The 25,261-nt window shown below is 34.7% G+C and overlaps 1 protein-coding gene and 2 non-coding genes across 6 annotated transcripts in view; 1 reads left to right on the forward strand and 2 right to left on the reverse strand.

The window, feature by feature from the left end:
* ADK (adenosine kinase) overlaps positions 1-25,261 on the forward strand; it is a 530,009-nt gene that overhangs the window by 414,916 nt on the left and 89,832 nt on the right. For all 4 annotated transcript variants that reach the window (XM_040485454.1, XM_040485456.1, XM_040485455.1 and 1 more), the window contains 2 exons: positions 3,765-3,800; positions 12,786-12,900. In XM_040485454.1, the coding sequence (XP_040341388.1) occupies positions 3,765-3,800; positions 12,786-12,900 (151 nt within the window). The remainder of the gene's footprint in view (positions 1-3,764; positions 3,801-12,785; positions 12,901-25,261) is intronic.
* Positions 20,962-21,031, reverse strand: LOC121037593 (small nucleolar RNA U2-30). Its single transcript, XR_005793866.1, has one exon. It is a non-coding gene; the product is annotated as a small nucleolar RNA U2-30 (small nucleolar RNA).
* LOC121037594 (small nucleolar RNA U2-19) lies at positions 21,818-21,897 on the reverse strand. The gene has a single exon (XR_005793867.1). It is a non-coding gene; the product is annotated as a small nucleolar RNA U2-19 (small nucleolar RNA).

A 25,261-nucleotide genomic window follows, 5' to 3' on the forward strand; every position in this document is an offset into this window, starting at 1 on the left:
ACAACAATGGGAACTAATTCTGAAAATGTGACCTGTCTGGGAAACTGAATAATAGTGAAAGTTATCAAAATGGAAAGAAGTGTTAATGTGAAATCCAGCCTTCTCAGAAATACTCTTTCCTGGCCTGTTTGGTTTTGCTTTTGTTGCTTGTCATGCATGAATGAAAGTGCTACATACACTCTCAGGGGAGTAGGAAAGCCTCTGTCGGTTGTTTATTTCCTTAATCCCTCCTCCTTTGTGATTTTTGATGTCAGATCTAAAATGGAAAGCCTGTAAATATAATGATTATCACATGGATAATCACCTGCATTAGGAACCGCCCTGCTTCTCTATTCTAACCCTAGCTGTTCTCCACACGTCACATCCACTCTGCGGTTGGATTTTAACCTGACTGCTTCATTAGATTTGTGAAACTCAGTGCGTGGCGCCCTGGGGCAGCACAGATGGGGACATGCTTGTTTTCTTTTCTCACTTTCACTGCAAAGACACACTAAAAAGTCCTTTTCAATTTAGTGTGATCAGTTCACTTGGAATTAACCCTGATATTTGGAACCTGCCTTACTCTTCTGCCAACTGTCTATACCCCTTTTTCCTTCCCTACTTTCAGACCTACTGCCTTTTCTTTTTGTCCTTCCATGCAGTGAATCTGAGGACTAAAATTCTGGTTAAATTCTGACTGGGTCAAACTGTTCCCCTGTGTTGTTTTATTTGTTTTGCTAGGAGGGAAAAATAAATGTTGTTCCATCATTGTATCTGCAAACACCTTCAAATCAGAGGTTAGCTGTGGGAAAAGTCTGCAGTGATGTGAGCCAGCTGCCTTCTCTAATGGACTGACTGGGGGCACCAGCTCAAGATCAAAAGAAGGTGGGAGGAAGTCAGGAGATAAGATCTTTTTAAGCCATAGAACAAGTGCTTAGCTTTTCAGTGATAGGGCACAGCTCTGCAAACCTGTATGAGGGGGTGCTAAGATAAAAAACTGAGTTGACTTTTTTTCAGCATGTCCTTCCTCAATCAGAATATGTTGGTGCTTTGAATAGTTTACAGATGTGGAAGTGTCCTAGGGCCTTGTTTCCTTAAAGAATAATGATCTGACATTTATATATGTGTCTTCTTGCAATTAGTTCTACTGTACCATAACAGATCATAGTTAATTTCTTCTTATATCTGTGTGAGCAAAACTGGACATTAAAAAAGCAATTTAACTACTATATGTTGAATTTTGAGTTTTATGCCTTAGTGCAGTTTTAGTCATACGGATCCTTTTATTATTATTATTATTATTATTATTATTATTATTATTATTATTTTAGAGAAAGAGAGCACGCACACACATGAGCTGAGGAGAGAGGCAGAGGGAGAGAGAGAATCTCAAGCAGGCTCCACACTCAGCACAGAGCCCAATGTGGGTCTCAATCCCACGACCCTGGGATCGTGACCTGAGCTGAAATCAAGAGTCAAATGCACAACTGACTGAGCTACCTAAGCACCCCCATACAGATTCTTCATATTAATTTTGTCTTATAGTTCTCTGGGCTTCTTTCATGCCTCTGATGAAGATCTATATAAATGAGTCGTTGTAGCAGAGCTTTCAGTTGTCTTTTTGATAAAAGAATTATCTTGGTTAATTCTTGGATTGGACAGCTTGGAAAAATATTACATTGATATCATTTGAAACTTCTCCTTTTCTTTGACAGGCCAGCAAATATTATCGACTGTGTGGTGTACTATTATAAGCAAATTGTCAAAGAGGCTTGCTTGGACCAATTGTTAAGTTCATAATTCAGTTTTTTTAATCTACATCACTAAGGCTAACTCAATCAGCTTTATGCTTCCCTAGCGAACAGCCTAAGGAATTGTACTTTCAGCCTATCACTTTCTGTTAACTTAAGTGTTTAGCTTGTAGTCATCTATTTCAACCTTTTCAAACCCTCAAAATGGGTCTTCAAATCTATATGTCATTAGTACCTCGGACCATAAGAGTGCATACATACTTTTTTTCCCAGCGTTTTCCTTAACATGTAGATAGTACCCAGATTTGTGCTAGAGACACTGACTTACTTTCTGCCTTACATGGTTTGGTGCGGCAGTCGCTTCAGTTGAGTTGGATCTGCTCACTACTCAGGCTCAAATCCCATCCTTCTATTAATATCTCTTGGCAAAGATAATTTTGGAGGAATGTAAGTTAAGATGTAGAGGCTCTTGACAGTTGTCTGCAGTTTTTTTTTTTTTTTTTCATTTTCAAGAGGGAAGTTAAGTTGAAAAGTAATATTGCTTCTATTTTCTGTATCAGTCCTAAAATTAAAATATATGCAGAGTACAGAAAGAGAAAGGGTTTGGTTAAACAGATGTGTTTTTGTAATTTGATAGCCTGTTTTAAGAGCATTAGTGGTTATAGTAATGTTCATCAGATTGTGCCCTTAAGATATTCAGGAATCAAGAAAAACATTGTGAATTTAAAATTTTTAACTATTTTTTTTTAATGTTCAACTTCTGTCACCCCTGTCATCTATATAAAAGAGAAATTGGGGAGGAGGTAGACTGTTTGCTATAAAAGTTTTTAAACAGACAAAGTAAAAATACTGAATACATCTAGATTTAATCATTGTTAACATTTTGCCATTTTTACTTCACTTTAATTTTTTAAAGTATTATTAAGTAAATTACACATATCATGTCATTTTATTTCTAAATGCTTCAGAATAAACCTCTAAAATTAAGGACATTTACCTTATCAAATTAATAATTCCTATCATTATCGCCATCCTGTTTCATTATCAAATTTCTCTAATTGTCCCCAAAATGCCTTTCCTGGATGGTTTGTTCAAAACAGGATTCAGTTAAGGTCTGTACATTGCTCTTGGTCATTTTTCCCCTCCCCAGGTTATCATAAGATTGATTTATTGAAGATACCAAGCTATTTGTCTTATAGAATGTCCTACTTTATGGATTTTTCCATTTGCTTTCTCATTGTATCATTTAACTTGTTCTCCTATCCTCTGTATTTTCTGTAGACTGCTAGTTATTGAATTAAAGTTTTGAGTAATTAATGTCACAAATGAGGTCAGAAAACTTTATAGGTGATGCTGTGTCCTTTATACTGCATCGTAACAAGGCACAGAATATTTGGTGATTCCCTATTAATGACAAAAACTGATAGGATTGATCACTGGGATAAAGTGATGACAGCTTGATCCTCTCATTATAAAGTTATACTTTGCTCCCCGTGACCAGCATATAATCTGTGATATTTTGGTTCCATGAAACACCCAGCTTCCTGTCATCCTTTCACCTAATGAATTTAGCATCTATTGATGATCCTTGCCTGAATAAATTTCATTAGGGATTGCAAAATGATGATTTTATGAATCTATACATTTATTAGTAGACATTCTTCTCTACAGAAGAGCTTTCTGAAAGGTATTGTTTCAATTAAAAACACAACCACCAGTATGTTCCTTAGGTTTCAAATGATTGTCTTTCTTTGCTGGGGTCAAAACACCTGAACTCACTGTGACAGCTACAGTAAAAACACGCACTACATCTTCTTTATTCCAACTTGTGAAGTGTGTTGACATTATGCTGCCTTTTTTTTTTTTTCATGCCAAGGGAAAAAGAAATCTTTTTTGGCGTAAGAATAAAAATTGAACTATGTGGGTATATTGAGATAATTGTGTAAAAAGAAGACTGTATGAATGAGTTTCAAAATGGATTATTTCTTCATTACCTAGCACTTTATAATTAACTGTTCTTTTTTTTTATTTCAGGAAGCTGCCACTTTTGCTAGAGAGCAAGGCTTTGAGGTGAGTTAACCCACAATTGCACACTAAACAGATCCTAAAGGTTTTTTCTAGCTGATAATGAAGTTCTTTTGGACAGTGATTGATGTGCTATTATACTCTCAGAGCCTCGCAGCAGTTGCCATGGAAACTTGGCAGTCGTCATGGTTTCTTTGTTCTGCCAGCACAGTGTTATGACGCACTCTGCTAGGTCTGCACCCAACATCGCCTACAGATGTTATTTATTGAATTTTGAAAAGCCTCTTGGGAAGCCAAGAGGTTGGGCACGGTTTCAAGCTGCCTCTGCAGATATGGGGCCTGTCAGTTTGTTCAGTTAAAAAGCTACCTCATTAGCTGTATTACATTTCATAAGGATTCACTGCTAAAGCAGTGGTGGAGCAAGACTAAATAGTGAAATATAATGTCATTTAAATAATTTCACCCCTACCACATGTAGATTATCATTATGCAAATTAATTTCCAAAGGTTGTACTTAACAGTTGTTAGGGACTGATTAATTTAAATCCCACTCATATAAACTTCCTGTTTTAATCTTCTTTTTTCTTCTCTCACTCTCTCTCTTTTTCTTGCATAAATGTATATAAATTTTCTGAAACCAAATATCAATAATTGGTTTTAATTTCTAGGTCCTAATTTTGTTTTCCTAGTAGAAGTATTAGCTGTCAAGATTCAAAACTCCATGTGGTTGTTGTTGGCAAAATTAAGACAGATAACACCATGTTTTTATCTATATAATATCTATCTTCCAGTTGATTATTAGAAAACATTGACTTTAATCTGAACCCAGGTTAACTGACAGAGAATTCATAAACTGAGTTTATAAGTTTTATGACTCTCATATATATTGAGACAGAACTATGTAGAATGCTGTGTTCTGTACAGCAACTTGGAATGTTGCATGGTAGTAATTTTAAAAAATTAAACTAACTATTTACATGCTCAGTATTGTTGACCATCTAGAAAACCTGTGAGCATTGATTGGATGTATCAGTAATCTCACTTTGAACTGTTCAGAGAAAAGTGTCGTATGAATTTGTGATGGAACAGTTATTTAAATGTACTAAGGGAAGATTCATTATCGAGCAACAGAGTAATACACATGCATGTTATCCATGTCATACATAGGACTTGACAGCCAGACATAAAGCTTCCTCTTCCTGGAGGAAGACATTGAATTTGTGGTATAAGTATTCTATGAAAAAACTAGATCCTATGCAAACTAACTTTTTCTGTTTTCTACTAACTGGCATCATATTAACCTTTGCATTAATTCTTATTTACTGATTCTAGAATTGTTTCTTTTTACCATAAATCTGCCATAATTGATTACAGCAGATAAACCAAGTGATGATGTTTATAATAGTATATCTTACTACCTTCTAACATAGCAAAACTGCTCTGTTGGTAATGTTGACAGTAATATGTTAAATTAGATAAAGCACACCATGTCTTGATGTTTCCCTTCATGAGTTTCCGAAAATACTCCAAGCATTGTAGAATATATAAGAGCCATGAGTAGAATATTTTTGTTAATAAATGTAACCCATATGTGGAATCCTATCTAGAGGAATTCAGTGATTTTAAAATGTCATTAAATTTTCCTTAGTCCATTAGACAGTAATAGGAAAGCATAAGTTTGAAGCTTCGTGTTTTTAAAGAATCAAAAAAGAATAAATCACTTTATCTTAACACTTTAATATCTATAGAATCACTTCTCAGCCTTTTGGCTAAGATCAAGTGTAATACCTATAGAAATGTGTCAGTGCTCTCAGGTCTACTGTGACAAACTAGACAAAATCTGCATTTTATCCCTCTCAACTTTAATTTTACCTCTAAACTGGGGCACGAGTGAGGAAAGAAATGAAAAGATTAAAAAGAAAGGTGAGCATTTTTTTTTCTACTGGCTCTGCTGTTCTACCATCATTTCTATTATAAATCCCAATCAGTTCCCAAAGCCACTGAATATTGCAACTAGTGATATGTCTGTTAACAGACCAGTCCAAAAGCCTCTAAAAATAACCAGTATTTATTTATCAGGAAATATCTTCAGTAGCATTGTTTATGATATTCTGGTTAGCTTCTCTGCAAATTTTAGATAATCTTTCTTTTTTAAAAAATCTTTAATCTTTAAAATGAATTGGGCAATTTTCAGTAAGAAGAGGCAGCTTAGGAGAGCACTGGAGAATGAGATAAAAACTGGAGCTGGGCAAAGCACAAAGCAGAAGAGAGAGGAGATATATATATATATATATATATATATGATGGAAAATTGCGTAGTGCCTGATTCAAATGACAGACCTGCTAAGAATTTAAAATGACAATTCTTGAGGTAAAAAGTTTCATGAGGCCTTTTATTATTCTGGAAAATCAGTTCAGACTGCAATGTGTTTTTAAATCTACTTTATCTTGAACTGAACCAATTAAAGGTTTATATTTTTAGAACCCAAATAAAAATAAGATACTTAAAAATATGTTTCATTATTAAACCTTTTAAAAGCAGTATTGAAAATTGATTTAAATTAAATAAAGAAAATACCTCCAAAACTTAAATATAATATTCTTTGTATTTTCGTCCTTTGTGCAATAGACTATGTGCCAAATGATGAAAATAATACATACCTTCTCTGCTGAGTCATTTATTCAGTTTTACTCCAAGCAATGAATTTTAGTTTTATTTTAGATCTCTAAGTTACATTACTTCTGACCATAGAGAAAACAAAGCAATCGTTTTCCCTTTTCCAACTTCCCCACAGCCCCTGACTCTATCCAGAGGATCCTAGGCTTGTAATCTGTATCTGACCATTGATGACTGTATGATCTTATACCACTGAGACAGGAAAGTTTTGAATTGTGCTATCCAATACAGCATCTGTTAGCCACAAAATTAATTAAAATTAAATAAAATTTAAAATTCAGTTCCTAAATCTCAGTAGACAGATTTCAAGTGCTCTCTATAGCCTTTGTAGCTTGGGACTGCCATATTAGTACAGATATAGATCATATCTACCATCACAGAAAATTCCATTGATCAGCATTGGATAGAAAGTCCATAGAGTATTCAGGAGGTATTGATTCCCAAAGAATTCTCCAAAATTTTTCTGAGGTTCTTGTGTTCCTCACAAATGCAAAGGATACAATGAATGATCACCTAGAGTTTCTGGAAATAAGACACTAAGTTAGGTCCTGCTGGCTAAGAGAGTACAATGCAGCTTTTCTAGGTGACTAAGTCCCCAAAGAGGACAGTTTTTTTTTTTTTATTAAATATATTTTATTGTCAAATTGGTTTCCATACAACACCCAGTGCTCATCCCAACAGGTGCCCTCAAAGAGGACAGTTTTATTTTTTTTTAATTTTTTTTAACGTTTTTATTTATTTTTGAGACAGAGAGAGACAGAGCATGAATGGGAGAGAGGCAGAGACAGAGGGAGACACAGAATCGGAAGCAGGCTCCAGGCTCTGAGCCATCAGCCCAGAGCCCGACGCGGGGCTCGAACTCACGGACCGTGAGATCGTGACCTGAGCTGAAGTCGGACGCTTAACCGACTGAGCCACCCAGGCGCCCCAAAGAGGACAGTTTTAAAACAGTAGATTAACAGAAAGAGATAAGATAGTCTTTTAATTATCTTCATTTAATCATTTGTTCATTCAGTAAATAGTTACTGAGCACTAACTCTGGGCCTAACACCCTGATAGACCCTAAACTCAAGATAGAAGTGACCAGAGAGTATACTGTGAAGGAGAACATGGGAGGGGTTCTTATTTTAGATATGATAGTCATAGAATGACTCTCTGAGGAAAGTAAAACTTGAAAAATATGGATATCTAGCATTGACAGAAAAAAACAAAACAAAGAAACAACAGGGAAACAAATTTCAAACAGAGGGAACAAGAGTACACAGTCCCCCAAAGGAGAAGGAGCATAATGTACTGTGTAGTCCAAGAGCTGAGAGAAGGCCAATGTGCCTGGAATGAAGAGAGGAGAAAGAGGTAGTAGGAGATAAGACTGGACACTGACACATCATGTGCGCACCATAATTATTATAGGAGTTTCTATTTGGAAAACAAAAGAATGTGATATGGTTAAGTGAGGCACTGTGGGAGCCCCACAATTGGTATTCTCTAGGAGTAGGTAGATTGTGACAGTATTAACATGTGGATCATCAGCTTGTTAAAAATGGAATGAAGAGGGTATATTCTTTAATTTGGAAGACAATGCTAAATTTAAGGTGTGTGATCACCAGTGACAATAAAAGCATAATTTAGCATTTATAAAATGCTTCACAGTTTATGAAACCTTTTCCAACATATAATTAATACATTTAATATTCACACAAGCCTTTTGGGTTTCAGTGGGGCATGTATTGCCCTATCAGTTCAACAGATGGAAAATAGGCTACATGACTTGTGCAGGATCACACATAGCTAATATATAATGGAGCCAGAACCAGAGCCAGCTCTTTAAGTCTTGTACTCTTTACTATACAAACTACACTTCTTTCTTTCTCACATCCTAACATATTGGAGGAGGAGATTAGATTTCCAAATGACCTTGGAAAATGAAAAATATCTTGAAAGTTAAAAACTGAAATCACTAGGGTAAAATACAAGCCAGAATAATTAAGAGGAAAAAAATAGCAAACTTAAATACAGGATCATCAGTGACTTGTGCATGTGACAGAAAAATGATTTCAATTGAACATGCTATCATTTTGTGATAACAACAGAAAACACATTGCCAGAATTCAAAGAAGCAGTATAATCTGTGGAGCATGGAATATTGGTTAAGGGTATAATTTCTGGAGTCAGGCTTTGTAGATGCTAGCCCTGGTTGTACACTTAGAATATTTATGACCTTAAGAAGCTTCTTAACTTCTCCGTGACTCAATGTCTTCACCTACAAAATGAGGATATAGTAATAATACCTACTGCCATAGAAGTTAAGATTTAATGAGCACTTTAGAGCTACATACATGGCTCATAACTAAATTATATGAGCTTTCTTCTACTTTTTCCCCTTTTTCCTTTTTCTCCTCCCTTATTAGATACTATAATTGAATTCCCAATACTCAAAACTCTTGAAGTCCTTTCTAGAGATTTTGGGGCAACCGCAGGATATGAGTTTTGGAGAGTATTAAAGATGGTTATTAGAGGAAAGAAATGAACATTTATTAAGTACTTAGCACTTGTTAAATATGGCATTAAGCTCTTTCACTTACCTTCTTTCATCCTCACAACAATTATTTTCAACTTTTTATTTTGAAATAATTCTAGAAATAATTCTAGACTTAGAAAATTTGCAAAACTAGTACACTCAGCTTTCCCTAATGTAACATCTTACACAGGTGAAGGTATATTGATCAAAACCAGAAAATTAACATTAGTGTGATACTGGTAACTGAACTACAGTCCTTATTCTGATTTCACCAGTTTCCTCTTAATTTCTTTTCTCTGTTCAAGAATCTAATCCAGGAAAACAAATTGCATTTGTCATGTCTCCTTTGTCTCTTCCTATCTGTGACAGTTTCTCATTCTTTTCTTGTTCATGATCTTGATCCTTTTGAAGAATATTTGTCAATCATTTTATAGAATATCCCTCAATTTGAGTTTCTCTGATATTTTCTGTTAATTAAGTTGAGGGTATGCAATTTTGCCAGAAATACCACAGAGGTGATTTGCCCTTCTCAGTGCATCATTATCAGGAATATAAATGATGTCCCATTGTCTTACTTATTTGTCTTACTTATTGTTGGTGACATTAACTTTCGTCACTGGGTTAAGGTGGTATTTGCCAGTTTATTTTTTATAAAGTTACTATTTTATCACTGCATTTAATAAACATCTTGATGATATTTGGGGACTGTACAAAAATCTTGTTTCACCTACTAATTAAAATTTGTAATGAGTAAGTATCTTAGGGGAAATACTTTGAGACTATGCACATATCCTGATTCTCTTCAAATTTTTGCCCACTAATTCTAAGCATATTTCTTTCTTTTTTAAAATGTTTATTTATTTATTTTGAGAGAGAAAGAGCAAAGGAGAGACAGAGAGAGGGAGAGAGAGAGAATCCCAAGCACTTTGCATGGTATCAGCACAGATATCAGAACTCGAACCCACAAACTGCAAGATGAGCTGGAACCAGGAATTGGACACTTAACTGTCTGAGCCACCCAGGCACCCCACTTCCCAACATCTTTTAGCATAAATATTTTCTTAGTTTTATAGATGAGGAAGTGCAGCCTCACAAAGGTTTATTTACCTACTCAAAGTACACAGATCTAGGTGTGTCACACTCTCAAGTCCTTGTAATTTCATAATTCTGTTAAGATGCTAGCACAAGTATAAGAGAGAAGAATCTATGGGGAGGTGGGGGTGGCTGCAGAACTAGGAAGATATAACTTTGAGAAAACAAAATTGAGGTTTTAAGAAAAGTTTCCATCCTAGATTGGGCTCAACTATTGAAGCCAAAGCAGTGGCTCTTTGAGGCACAGTAAGAAATTTAGATCTGGTATTACTGACAGTGATTCCAGAGTGACAGAAGGATTTTGTATGAACCGTGGACATGGATACAATTAGAATAAAGTTTAACCATTCTGTAAAGATTTGTGTTTTATATTTGGGAAATTTATTTCAATCTTGAATTGCCAGTTTTATAAAATTTAATTTGAGACATAAGAAAGGTTTCTTTGATTAAGTTACTCAAACTCCCATAAAATATATATATCTTCCCATTGGCCAGAAGACAACTGTGGAATCTCATTCTTAATTTATTCCTTATACCACATTGAAGAAAGACCTCTATTTAAAAAACATCCACTACATACATCGGATTCTGATGATGATTGATTGATTGAATGTGGCTCTGGGCTTTGCCCCTTTATCTTTATTAAATATGAACTGTACCCAATCAAGCAAAAATCGACAGTAGTAAAACTTAAGTGTGCTAAGGAGATTGGGGGAATATATATCAGTCATTTTTTTTTTTAATTTTTTTTTCAACGTTTATTTATTTTTGGGACAGAGAGAGACAGAGCATGAACGGGGGAGGGGCAGAGAGAGAGAGAGACACAGAATCGGAAACAGGCTCCAGGCTCTGAGCCATCAGCCCAGAGCCCGACGCGGGGCTCGAACTCACGGACCGCGAGATCGTGACCTGGCTGAAGTCGGACGCTTAACCGACTGCGCCACCCAGGCGTCCCTATGTCAGTCATTTTAATTAATGTATACATTTATTTGAGAGAGTGAAAATGTCATTATGTGGCCTTTGTTTTTCTTTTTTTTAGTCCTTTCAGCTGTTACTAGTCATTTCTGATAGTCTTTCCCTAAAACTGAGGGAATTCCTTTTCTCAGATATCAGAGTTCAGGCTTAGTTTTGTTCTAAAATAAGCAACCCAAAGTGAAACAGTCAGCATGTTTGAAAGGTCAGCAGCATTGTCTTACCATACGTGGCTATTCTTTTCAAAAACATCAGTGGTCCGGAATCGTCACGTTAGGTGCAGTAGAAGCTTGGATGCATGTATTATCTGGAATTTCTTAAGTATGTAGTGAACAAACAACATCGAATATTTCACTAAAGATTTTCATACCTTTAAAAATGTCATAGTTGCTGATGTTCTTTGTAACCATTATGACTTGTCTACCTTGATTACCTAAATTTTTCTGTCCTGTATATTCTAATTCACTTCCTTGATACCACTCATATATTTCTCCTCTAGTATGTGTTTCTCTCTCCATAACTGTTTGAAACTACACACGAGAGAGTACCAAAAAGGCCAAACCATGCATGGTTTAGAGGGCCACTGAATTCAGACATGGATTTTTTAATTATTTTAAAATTGCTGAAAACATGATTCCAAGAATCCTACTGATAATAGCTCAAGAGTTAGATTTCAAGTCAGAACAGTTAAGATGTAAAACTTCATGGCCTATGTGATGTGAAAAATAGCATCAGTTTTCTAGAATTAATTTGTTATGTTTTTAACTTTATCTTCTTTAAATAAAATTAAGTCTGTAGGAAATAGCATCTCTTTCATTTTTCTTTGAAAATTTTGGCATTTTAGCAACATTATTTCCAGAGTCAGCATAATTCTGTAAACCTCTAAAATAATTCAATATTCCTTTTTTATTTTTTACAAATCTCTCTTTAACTGGAAATTTGAATATTGGCTATTTGCTGCTATTAAGAAATTATTAATTTATGGGGCGCCTGGGTGGCGCAGTCGGTTAAGCGTCCGACTTCAGCCAGGTCACGATCTCGCGGTCTGTGAGTCCGAGCCCCGCGTCGGGCTCTGGGCTGATGGCTCAGAGCCTGGAGCCTGTTTCCCATTCTGTGTCTCCCTCTCTCTCTGCCCCTCCCCCGTTCATGCTCTGTCTCTCTCTGTCGCAAAAATAAATAAACGTTGAAAAAAAAAGAAATTATTAATTTAAAAAAATATACTAGTATGTGGTTATGTTTAAACCATTACCTCTCAGGGATACATAATAAAACATTTATGGATAACATTATTTTGTATCTGGGATTTGCTTGAGAATAATATGAAAGGCAAGTGGGTAAAACTATAGATAAAAATTATCACAAATTTAAAATTGTTGGGGCCACTTGGGTGGCTAGGTTGTTTAAGGGGCTGACTCTTGATTTCAGCTCAGGTCATGATCTCACAGTTTGTAGAATTGGGCCTAGCATCAGCTTGGGATTCTCTCTCTCCCTCTCTCTCTCTGCCCCTCCCCTGCTCATGGTCACACTCTTTCTTTCTTTCAAAATAAATGAATAAACTTTTTAAAAAAATAAATAAAATGTTTTCAACTTGATGGTGGGTTCCTTGGAGGTTATTGTACTATTCTATTTACTTTTGTATGTAGTTAAAATTCTTATAGTAGGGGTACATATCTCTCCTATTTTGAGCATGAGAAGCTAAATCCTTAAACTACTAGTAAGTTTTGCTTTATTGTACTGGTTATGAGAACTTTTTCCTCTTCTCTATTAATAGACTGAAGACATTAAAGAAATAGCCAAAAAGACACAAGCTCTGCCAAAGGTGAATCCGAAGAGGCAGCGAATCGTGATTTTCACCCAAGGAAGAGAGGATACTATAATGGCTACAGGTACATGTGGAAATTGTATGAGAAACCCAGTATTATGAAGATTAATTGTAACAAAATTCTATATTCTTGATATTATAATTTATTTGAAAATAGCATACTTTCTTTTCTGTTTTTTTACCACCTTCATGCATTTCACTGACCCCATCCCCACCCCTGCCTTTGGCAAACACCTATCTGTTGTCTGTATTTATGAGTTCAGTTTTGGGGTTTTTTTATTTTTTGTTTGTTTCTTTGTTTTAGATTCCACATACAAGTGAGATCATACAGTATTTTCTTTCTTTCTCTGAGTGATTTCACTTTGTATAATGCCCTCAAGGTTCATTCATATTGTTTAAATGGCAGGATTTTCTTCTCTTTTTTTTATGGCTGACTGATATTCCATTGTGTCTGTGTCCATTGGATACTTAGCTATTGTCTTAGCTATTATAAATAGTGCTGCAATGAACATGGGGGCATAGATTTCTTTTTGAGTTAGTGTTTTTGTTTCTTTTGGATAAATACCCAGAAATGGAATTGCAGATCATATGGTAGTTCTATTTTTAATTTTTTGAGGAACGTTCATACTGTTTTTCTATAGCGACTGCACCAATTTACAGTCCCACCAAGAGTACATAAGTGTTTCTTTTTCTCCGTGTCCTCACCAACATTTATTTCTTATCTTTTTGATAATAGGCATCCTAACAGCTGTGAGGTGATATCTCATTGTGGTTTTGATTTGCATTTCCCTGATGATTGCTGATGTTGAGCATCTTTTTGTGTACCTGTTGACCATCCATAATAATGATCTAGTTTCGTTCTTTTGCATGTGGCTGTACAATTTTCCCAGCACCATCTATTGAAGACTGTCCCTTACCCATTGTATATTTTTTACTTTTTTGTCATAAATTGATTAATCATTTAGGGATGGGTTTATTTCTGGACTCTCTGTTATGTTCCATTGATACATGTGTCTGTCTGTTTTTATGTAAGTACCATACTGATTTGATTACTAGATCTAATATAGTTTGAAATCAGGAAGTGTGATGCCTCCAGCCTTGTTCTTCTTTCTCAAGATTGCTTTGACTATATAGGGTCTTATGTATTTCTTTTGATGGTTAGTTGGTTGGGGTTCTTTTTTACTATTTTTACCCTCCCCTCCCCCCGCCCAGACACTTTTTGTGGTTCTGTATAAATTTTAAGGTTGTTTGTTCTATTTCTGTGAAAATGTACCTTTTGTAGTGTTTTTATTTTAATTTATTTTAAGTTTACTTATTTATTTTGAGAGAGAGAGAAAGCAGGAGAGGGGCAGAGAAAGAGAGGGAGAGAGAGAATCTCAAGCAGTCTCTACACCATCAGCATGGAGCACATGCGGGGCTTGAACTCACAAACTGTAATATCATAACCTGAGCCGAAGTTGGACACTTAACCTACTGAGCCACCCAGATGCCTCTGTTCTTATTTTAATAAGTAAACCTACCTTCTATCTCAGTAGAAAAGATTTCATTTTCAAGAAGGTAATTTATTAAAATTCAGTTGAGTAAATCCACTTTGATTTAGTTTATTTACTTTAATATTTTGGGAATATTGTCAGTCTAATCATGTCTTTCCTAAAAAAAAAGTTTTACTTAGTAAATTCCTGTACTTGCTTAAATGAATTTATCCAATTATGAACAAATAAAATCCACAGATAAGTTACTTCCTCAGTTTTAAACTTCAAGAAGAAAACCTCACTTATCTTACAGATATAGGAGTTTCATCTAGTAAACAAATATTTTATTGGTTAAAATGATTAATATCATTAGTGTGATGAAAACTATTCAAGCCAAATATAAACCTGTTAATTCTGTGTGAACCAGTAAGATTAAAACTTGTCAGTTAACTAATAATTATTATAAACAGTAGCAATTATTACCTTTGTGTTTTTTCAATATACTGCTAAACAGAAATTCAAGATATAAGCCTTAAACATCTAACTAGGAAATAAAATTAATACACATAAAAATGTAAATACAAAGAAGTAAAATTACACTTATTCATTATTGGTACAGATTATATGGGTTGTATTGACTCAGAAAGGAGACTGATCAATAAAGCCAAAAGAAAGATGTTATAGTGAATTTTTCTTGAATTTAATATTTAAGCCTGAAAAGGGTCAAAAAAAGAAATGAGTGTCAATTTTGGGTAAGAAGAGGCCTTAGAATTTATTCATTCCAACTTTCTTACTTTAGAATTGTCAAAAACAAGATTCAAACGCTTACTTAAAAAATATTTATTTCAGGAGTGCCTGGGTGGCTTAGTCAGTTGAGCATCCAACTCTGATCTCGGCTCAGGTCATGATCTCACAGTTCATGAGTTCAAGACCCACGTGGAGGTTTGTGCTGACAGCACGGAGCCTGCTCGGGATTCTGTCTCACTCTCTCTGCTCCTCCCCTGTTCACACATGCTCTTTGTCTAAAATAAATAAATAAACAAACAAACAAACTTAAAAAATATATTTATTTCAAAATAATCCAGTGAGTGACAAATAGTGGAGTTATAAATGAAATGGTGATGGGTATATGTGGGGTGGTCATTATGTTATTACTTCCACTTGTGTATATATTTACAATTTTTCCGTGATTAAAAGTATAAAAAAACAGAAAGACAGAAAAATAAAAACTAATTTTCAATCAAGATCAGAGATACTAAGTAATTTTCCTAAGATACATTGATATCCTTGCTAAGCCTTGAATTCTAGGAAGGATTTAAAGCAAGGAGAGCAATCTAGTCATATGAGTGAAGAGGACCATATGAGCAAAGGCATCAGGTACCATATAATCTTTAATTGTTGTGACAGAAAAAGCCACGCTGTTAATTTGTGCAAGAGAGAAAAGAAATAAATCATGAAAAGATATCCCTGCATTGATAATAACTATCTGGATTGTCTTCATGTAGTAGGTGGCCTGTTCCTGTCTTAGCAATGAACACTGCTTGGAAAAGTGAAAAACATGGAGACTTCTTATCTTACAGGACTGTAGTACTGCCTTCAGATTCATAAAATTCTACTTGGTTGCTCTTTCTGGAGACATTTATTTTAAGGCTTTATATATTCTAGATATACATAGTGTACAAGTGTCTTCCTCATTGTGAATTTATACAATTTCCCCAAAACTGAAATCTTTAAAATTAGTCCCCCCCTTCCTGTGACTCAATTTCTTTGTCAACTCATTTTGTTCTTTATGAAATCTATTAAACCATTCTTAGGAATACTTACTGGCAAGAATGTATTTGAGGAAAGACATTGGCTAATCTTTACTCTTCATACTATATGAAAATGAACTTAAATTAGAGGATGCACTGTATCTGCAATGCATGATAAATACAAGATGGATAGAGAATCTGTTCAGCGGTGTCAGCTACAAAAGCAAACATGATAAATGTTAATGCAGTTTTGAGCCCTGGGATAAGCTATTCAGTGCACAAGCATAGCTGAATCTCTTTGCTATGTTGTTATTCATGGCAGCCAAATAAATGTCAATAATAAAAGAGAATTAAAGATTTTCATTTCCCAGAGGCAATCCTCTAATACGGCTTGATCTTTCATTTCATTTGTAATTCGTTCTCATGTCAGGATGCAATCATTCGCCAGGCTCTGGGTGTCATGTTAAGTCATTTAATAATGATTAAGAACATAAAAATGCTTGGCCTGTGGGGCAATTCACAGAAGAGATGCCAATTTGTTATTGTTTTTCCTCCTTTGCTTTTGAATATGGATCAGCTTTTTCCCACCTCCTAGCATTAAAATACTAATGGAGAATGGGGAGGGAAAGTATCCCTTAATTTACCATAAGTGACATTCCAGAATGGCACAAGGCAGTGCTAACACACTTATTAAAACACTAATTAGGAATCATTGTTCCTTAAACCTCACAATGTGGAGTATTTTTAAATGATCACTGCTAAGTTTGTGTCATTTAGCAATAATGTAACAAAGTCAGTTTTCTTGGTATTTAATTCTAGAGACGTTTCTCCTTTTGAGATATATATGGTGTCTATAAGCCACTTTCTGTTATTTTATACATGTAGTTCTTTGAATTCCTCTTTGCTAAATTGTCTGTGAATCTAAAGTCTTTAACATCCTGTTTGGTCACCTCTATTTCAGTTGAGTCTCCATTTTGTATATCCATCTGCCGAGAAGTTTTGTCACATATCAACCATTGTATCATTGCTTGCAGGCTAATTGAGTTCCAACCTTTTTTGGAGGAGTGCTGGGGTGGGGGTGGCAGGGAGCACTGGAAAGTAATAAGAGTAAGAAGCCAGGAATGACAGGCAGGAAAGAAAATATGATTCTATACACTTTGAACCTTTTAATAAATGTTGAATGAACCTGTTAGGTAGCACAAGAGTCAGGTCAAGGAAGTCATTCCTGTGTTTATAAACTGTAGAAAAACTAAGACTATAGATTTTTATTTCCTACTGGACAGCAATTACTAATGAGATCTTCATATATCAATACCTTATTATATTAACAATTGTAGTAAAAATGAATATTTTATATACATGCATATATACAGAATACATACACATATACAGACATATATGTCTTTATAGAAAGTTTATGTTTCTCCAGGTTTCTGTACTACATATATCACTAAAAGTTGGAAAAAGCAATAGGATTTTTATTCTAAATTGAAAATAATGCATTTCACACTTTTGCTCTTATGTGACACAATGAAATAGGTCCACTCCAGAATAAATTGTAGACTTTTCTGAATACTTTCAGAATTCTTTCTGGTCTGTTTGAATTTTGATTTTTGCCAAACGGAAGAAAATAGATTAGGTCAAAAGTTTCATGTGGAAGACAGGGGCTACCATGTCAGAATCACCTGGTGGGCTTTTGATAAATATAGCCCTGCCTTCATAGAAGTATGTTCACTTCAACTTGATACATCCCTATGAAGAGTAGTAGAATATACATCCTTGAGAAGATGTATGAGAATGGGGTTTGTAGAGTGTGAGGGAAGTGGAGTATAGGGTTGTGTATTGTTGTAAAGATCCTTTAGGTAATACAGCAATGCTGTCTGTCCTTCATCTCTCACTTTGAAACCTTTGGATTAGGTGATTTGATAATGTTGCCCAAGTTTATGATTTTGTAGGATGATAGAAACAGAACCTTTTAGTAGCTAAACATCTAGTATTTGAATAAGTCAAGCCTTGGTGAATGCTTCTTTCTCTTGATAATTCACAAAGTGTCATGTACTCATCTACTATTACTAGCAATCTACATATATTATTTTAAATAACCAAATTCAGTTGATTAGTTTATAATTTAAGGTAGTCTCATCATAGTGCCCTTTGTCATTTCCTTATAAGTAAGTGAGGTTACTGAAGCTGCTTGTCTTCATGTTCCTGAGACCTTAAAGAAGCTTGTCACCCCATTTCCTAGTTAAGTTTTCATGTTCTTTAAAAATACTCAGTGCTATACATTATAAGAAAAGGTCAATGTGTTTTACAATTCTTGTAGACATAAAGTACAGAAAGTGTGCAATAGAAAATGCAGACTCTAAAGAAAACAACTTTAGCAGCTGGAAGAATAATAATGTCAGCACATCATCACAACTCCTACTCCTACAAAATATTGTCATAAATCATTTTGGAAATGTTATCTATACTACAGCCAAACCAGTTTTAAATGATGATCTTGTTGGCATACATTGCTGATGTTGTGAATAGAACAAATTAAGTGGCATTCTTTCAGAGTGTCTATACATGATATTCATGAAAAAAAGTTCTTTATTTTTAAGAATATCCTTTTTTGAGCAATATATTACTTTTTGACAACATAAGATGCTCTAATTTCTTGTATTTTCCCTGGTTCCGTCCTGGAATCAACTACTTTTTCAAGTATCCCTCTTTTCTTTAATTAGCAAATGAGGGGCGCCTGGGTGGCGCAGTCGGTTAAGCGTCCGACTTCAGCCAGGTCACGATCTCGCGGTCCGTGAGTTCGAGCCCCGTGTCGGGCTCTGGGCTGGTGGCTCGGAGCCTGGAGCCTGTTTCCGATTCTGTGTCTCCCTCTCTCTCTGCCCCTCCCCCGTTCATGCTCTGTCTCTCTCTGTCCCAAAAATAAATAAAAACGTTGAAAAAAAAAATAATTAGCAAATGCTATTTAGAAACCCAGATCTGGATGCAAGATATGCTCATTGCTAATTGAGAATCATTGCTTTGGGACCCTTTTAGCAAATAGATTGGCAATATATGTATGTGTATTAACTCATGCATACATATCCTTCTATATTTATTTCTATATCTATTTATCTACTTAAATTACATGGTTTGAACCTGCTGGTAACTTTGATTCCAGTCTAACAACAGAATTCATTCTAGCCTTCACCCTTTCATTCCTTTTAACTTCTTCTGACATTGGAAGTTCTGGCTCTCATTATCCAAAATATATTTACTTATTGTTCCATCCTAAAGTACTTTCAAATTACCCATACCCTTGTGAGAAAAGAACATATTTACTTCCTAAAGTGTTTGTTTACAGTTCTTTTTATCTGTAGCCCTCTACAGTCTAGTCAAAATACTGTTATCCAAAGTCACTTTGGGTTAGTTCTTTTATTCCATCTACTTCAATGTGGTTACATTACTTATTTGTAATACAGTTAGGTTTATTTCTAAGAGTTTGTATTCCATCTTGGTTTCCTTTCATATCTAGGCTGGTTTTTTTAATAAGTACAATTCATTCCTCATGGTGTCAAGGTTCTGTGTGCTTTGACAAATGCATACGATCATGCAACCACTTCTATGGTTATAATACAGAAGAGTTCCATTTTTCACTTCTAGTTTTCTAAAGTGGTGTTACCAATTTATATGCCCACCACCAGTATATAGAATGGCTTTTATTTTTCTATATTTTCATCAGTATATTCTACTGTTCATTTTTTATTTTAGCCATTCTGGTGAGTATGCTCTAGTTTCTCATTGTGTTTTTTATTGGAATTTCCTTAATTTAGTGAGGTGGGGCACCTCTTCGTTTGCTTATTAGTATTTAGATATCTTTTGTAAAGTTGCTATTGGAGTCTTTCGCCCACATTAGATTGTCTTATTGATTTGTAATTCCTTTTGCAGTCTGCATACAAGTCTTTTGTTAGATAAATGTATTGTAAATATATTCTCCCACTTTGTGACTTGCCTTTTCATTCTCTTCATGGTATCTTTTGATAAGTAAAGCTCTTAATTTTAATTTAGTCCAGTTAATAATGTTTTCCCCTTATGGGTAGTATTTTTCATATTCTTTTAAAGAAAATCTTTGTGTATCCCTAGCTCATTTTTATTTGTTACTCTTTATTTGTCACAGTCTATCTAGAATTAGAATTAATTTTTATATGTGATATGGGTTAGAGGAAAAATTCATGTCTTTTGCCTATATGAATAACCAGTTCGCCCACCATCATTTATTAAAAGAAACATCCTTTCCCTTACTGCAATAAATTAACACCTTTGTCACATTTCATATTACCTGATATCTGTGAGTCTTCTTCTAGACTATTCTATTCCATTGTTTTCTTTATCCTTGTAACCAGTTTACACTGTCTTGATTACTTATAATTAGTCTTTTTATTTCATAATGTCAGAATTCCAACTTTGTTCTTCAAGCTTGTCCTGGTGTTTCTTGACCCTTTGCATTTCCACACAAATTTTAGAATCAAATTGTTAACCCCCTGAACTTTTTAATTCTTACTAGAATTTTTTTGAATTGAATTATATATTGGATCTAGAAATCAATTTGGAAAGAATTAACATATTTACAATATTGTGTTTTCTAATCCGTAAGAGTATCTGTCTCTATTAATTTAGGTGGTCTTTAATTTTTCTCAAACTGTTAGTTTTTTCTGTGTAATGGTCTCATATATAACTTTTATAAGATACCTAGATTTTATAAGATTCCTATTATTTGTTTTTTGTATTTTTTTTAAGTAAGCTCTACACTCAACATGGGGCTTGAACTCACAACCCCAAGATCAAGAGTCACATGCTCTCCTGACTGAGCCAGTCTGGCACCCCTCTTATTATTTTTGATGCTATCCTTTTTTTAATTAATTCTGAGCTGAGATCAAGTGTAAAAACACTCATAATTATAGAAGTCAGTAGTAAAACCTTTTCATCATTGCTGAGAACTGACTAGTCTTTCATACACACACATATCTACTTCCAATCTCATTCTTCCATCAATAAGTCCTCAGTTATCCACTGTCACTTTTTTTTTAAATTTACTTTGAGAGAGACAGAGACTGTGTGAGTAGGGGAAGGACAGAGAGAGAGAGAGAGAGAGAGAGAGAATTCTAAGCAGGCTCTGCACTGTCAGCACAGAGCCTGATGCAGAGCTCAAACTCACAAAACTGTGAGATCATGACCTGAGCCAAAACCTAGAGTAGAAAGCTTAACCAACTGAGCCACCCAGGAGCCCCTCTACTGTCATCTTTATACACACAGATGCACACATACCCTCACAACTCCAGACACAAGCCCTTATTGTTTTAAATTACTTTTGCTCCTCAGAACTACAGAGATCAGGCGCACCTGGGTGGCTCAGTAGGTTAAGCATCCAACTTTTTTTTTTTTTTCAACGTTTTTTATTTATTTTTGGGACAGAGAGAGACAGAGCATGAATGGGGTAGGGGCAGAGAGAGAGGGAGACACAGAATCGGAAACAGGCTCCAGGCTCCGAGCCATCAGCCCAGAGCCTGACGTGGGGCGCGAACTCACGGACTGCGAGATCGTGACCTGGCTGAAGTTGAACGCTCAACCGACTGCGCCACCCAGGCGCCCCAAGCATCCAACTTTTGATTTCAGCTCAGGTAGCACAGAGCCTGCTTGGGATTCTCCCTCTCCCTCTCTCTCTGCCCTTTCCCCTCTTGCGAGCACTCTTTCTCAAACATAAATAAACTTAAAAAAAGAGAGAGAGAAATACAGAGATCACGCATCAGAGACACTGGAAAGTCTTCTGATGCTTCGATTTATCTATTCTCATCATTGATCCATTTCGGTAAAGAGCAGATCTCGGAATGATGCTATCCATTTGTAAATGGCATCTTTTTAGATTTCAGTTTCTGTTTGTGTTTTACTGGTATATAAATTTTTTATAATGACATTGTTTTCATTTATTAATTGTAATAATAAGTCTGTTGATTCTTTTGGATTTTCTATGTATATAATGATATCATTTGTGAGTAATGACAATTTCACTTCTTTCCCAATCTTGGTATTTATTTTATTAATTTTTCTTACTGCACTATCAGCACAGTGAAGCACAATGAATATGAGTACAGTTGAAATGGTTGTAGTGAGTACCTTTGTCTTATTCCAGTCTCCTGTGGGAAGCCTTCAGTATTTCATCAAAAAGGATGCAGTTTGTGGTAGTCTCTTTACAAATACTCTTTAACAGATTAAGGAAGTTTCCTTGCATTAATAGTTTGCAAAGAATTTTGTTTTTGATGATGGTAAGATATTTTTAGTCATGAAAGGATGTTGAATTTTATCAAATAACTTTTCTGCATCTCTTAAACATTACTGTATAATTTTTCTTCCCCTCCCTCCCCCCCTTTTTAATGTGTGAATCACAGCTTGATTTTGGAATGGTAAACCATCTTTGCATTCTTGGGATAATCCCGTCATGGTGTTCCTTTAATATATCATCAGATTTGATCTGATTATATTTTTCTTAGATTTTTGCAATGTTGTTATGAAAGAGTTTGTTTCATATTTTCCTTTCTTGTAACCTCATTGCTAGTTTAGGTATGAACATTATGATGACCTTATTAAGTAAATTAGGAAGTACCCTTTTTCTGTTCTGGGAGAGTTTTATAAGCTTGAGGTTGTTTTTATGTAAAAATTTAAACAAGCTCACCCATCAAAATATCAGGGAATATCAAGAGAATAGTTCATTGGATGGTTTTTCATTACAGATTCTTTTAATTGAATAGGAATGTTCATTTTTTTCTTTTTCTTTCTATGTCAGGTTTTTAAAAAAAATTTTTTTTTTAATGTTTTTATTTATTTTTGAGAGAGAGACAGGGCATGAGTGGGAGAGTGGCAGAGAGAGAGGGAGACACAGAATCTGAAACAGGCTCCGGGCTCTGAGTTGTCAGCATAGAGCCCCATGCAGGGCTCAAACTTGTTCAACGCAAGATCATGATCTGAGCCAAAGTCAGACGCTTAACAGACTGAGGCACCCAGTCCTCCTATGTTAGTTTTGTAAAGTTGTATTTTTCTTGGAATTTGTCTCTTTCATCCAACATAAAATTATTTATAATATTCTCTCATCTTCTTAAATACTGGCAGATCTATAGTGATATTCCCTTTTTAATTCTTAATCTTGGAATTAAATTTATGCTCTTTCTCTTTTCCTTGATCACTCTCCCTAGAAGTTTATTTTAATTTTAATTTTCAAAGAAGTAAATGCCTAGATGATGTTAGATTATCAAGAGATTTATTGAAGGAAACACCTGTAAGGCAAGATAAGTTATGGGCCAGAGGAAGCAGGGAGACCTGTCAAATTGTGGTACAGGTCTGACCCCTGTGTTGCAGTGAAGGAAGGTTGGGCAGGAAGAGGCATAGATTACAATATGGTTAAGTTTTGACAAGGCCAGAGAGGAGTCCTCAAGCCAAAGTTGCCCCATAAGCAAAGTTGCCCAAAGGAGTCCCACATATCTCCAGAATAGGTCTCCATACTGTTTCAGTTGTGCTCCTGGCGAATGTGGCCTCAGTATGAATGCAGTGGTGAATTTCAGAGCATAGCTCCACCTGGCACATCTGAGAGGCAAATTTTCATGGCCATGACAAGGTTTATCAATTTAATAGTCTTATAAAGAACCAACTCTAGGGGTGCGTGGGTGGCTCAGTTGGTTAAACCTCCAATTTCGGCTCAGGTCATGATCTCATAGTTCATGGGTTCAAGCCCCGTGTTGAACTCTGTGCTGACAACTCAGAGCCTGGAGCCTTCTAAGGATTTTGTATTTCGCTCTGTCTCTGCCCTTCTCCTGCTCATGCTGTCTGTCTCAAAAATAAGTAAAACATTAAAAAAAAATTGTTTAATAAAAAATAACCAACTCTGCCTTTGTTGATTTTTTTCTACTGAATATTTGTTTTTTACTTTTTAAATTTTCAGATACTTTTTTCTTTCTTCTATTTTCTCCATGTTTTATTTACAAATTTTGGTATGTATTTTCATTATATTCAGTTCAAATTATTTCCCATTTCCTATTGTGATTTCTTCTTTAATCCGTATGTTATTTAGGAAGTTTTGTTTAATTTTTAAATATCTAAAATATATTTGGAGATTTTCTAATTATCTTCTTGTTTCTGATTTTTAGTTTAATTCCATTGTGGTCAGACATCCAGAATGATTTTAGTTCTTCAAAATTTATTGAAATTTTGTCTTACTGCACATCATATGGTCAATTTTATCCATATTCTTTGTGCATTTGAAAACAATGTATATGCTGACATTCTTTAATATAGTCTTTGTATATACAATAAGGTCAAGTTTGGTAAGTTTGTGGTCCAGATCATTTATATTTTTATTTAGTTTTTGTCTGCTTGTTTTATCAGTTACTGAGAGACATTAATTAAAGTGTCCTGCTATGATTGAGATTTGTATCTATTATTAGTATAACTATACAGGCTTTATGTTGTTTTAGTGTTTGCATGGTTTTTCCATCCCTTTACTTTCAAACTTTCTATGTTCCTAAATATAAAATTTTTTTTGTAATCAAAATGCACTTTTTATAATCTTTTAAATTCATTCTGGCAACTTTTTAATTGGAATCTGTTGATATTTAATATAAGTTACTCATATAATTGGATTCATATCTCGCATATTACTCTTTTTTTTTTTCTATTTGTCTCACAAGTTTATCTTCTTTTTTTTTCTTCTTTCCTGCTTCGTTTGGATTGATCAAGTATTTTTTATTCTCATTTCCTTTTTTATTTGCTTGGTAGTTGTATATCCTTTTGATGTTCGCCCTAAAAATTACAAAATGTATGCTTGACATATTGGAGTCAAATATAAACTATAAGGCTTGCCACTTCTCATACAATGGTAGGTCCTAGAACATTTCAATTCCATTTAAGACTTCCAACCTTTTGTATTATTGTTGTCAGTCACATTAATTATTAGTGCCTTGTAGTGACAAAATACTGTTATCATTTTGTGCAATTGAATTTTACTTTTTCCATTGTTTTTCTTCTCTTCCTACATTTCCATGTTTTTATGTGAATAATTATGAATTATTTTATCATTTTTCTTTTGCCTACACAGCTTCTTTCAGTATTTCACTCTGTGCGAATTCTCTTAGTTTTTATTTGCAGATATTCTTTATTTTGCCTTTCAGTAAGTATAGAA

Source organism: Herpailurus yagouaroundi, unplaced genomic scaffold (assembly GCF_014898765.1).
Source record: "Herpailurus yagouaroundi ecotype Mexico unplaced genomic scaffold, PumYag 163, whole genome shotgun sequence".
Taxonomy (NCBI): domain Eukaryota; kingdom Metazoa; phylum Chordata; class Mammalia; order Carnivora; family Felidae; genus Herpailurus; species Herpailurus yagouaroundi.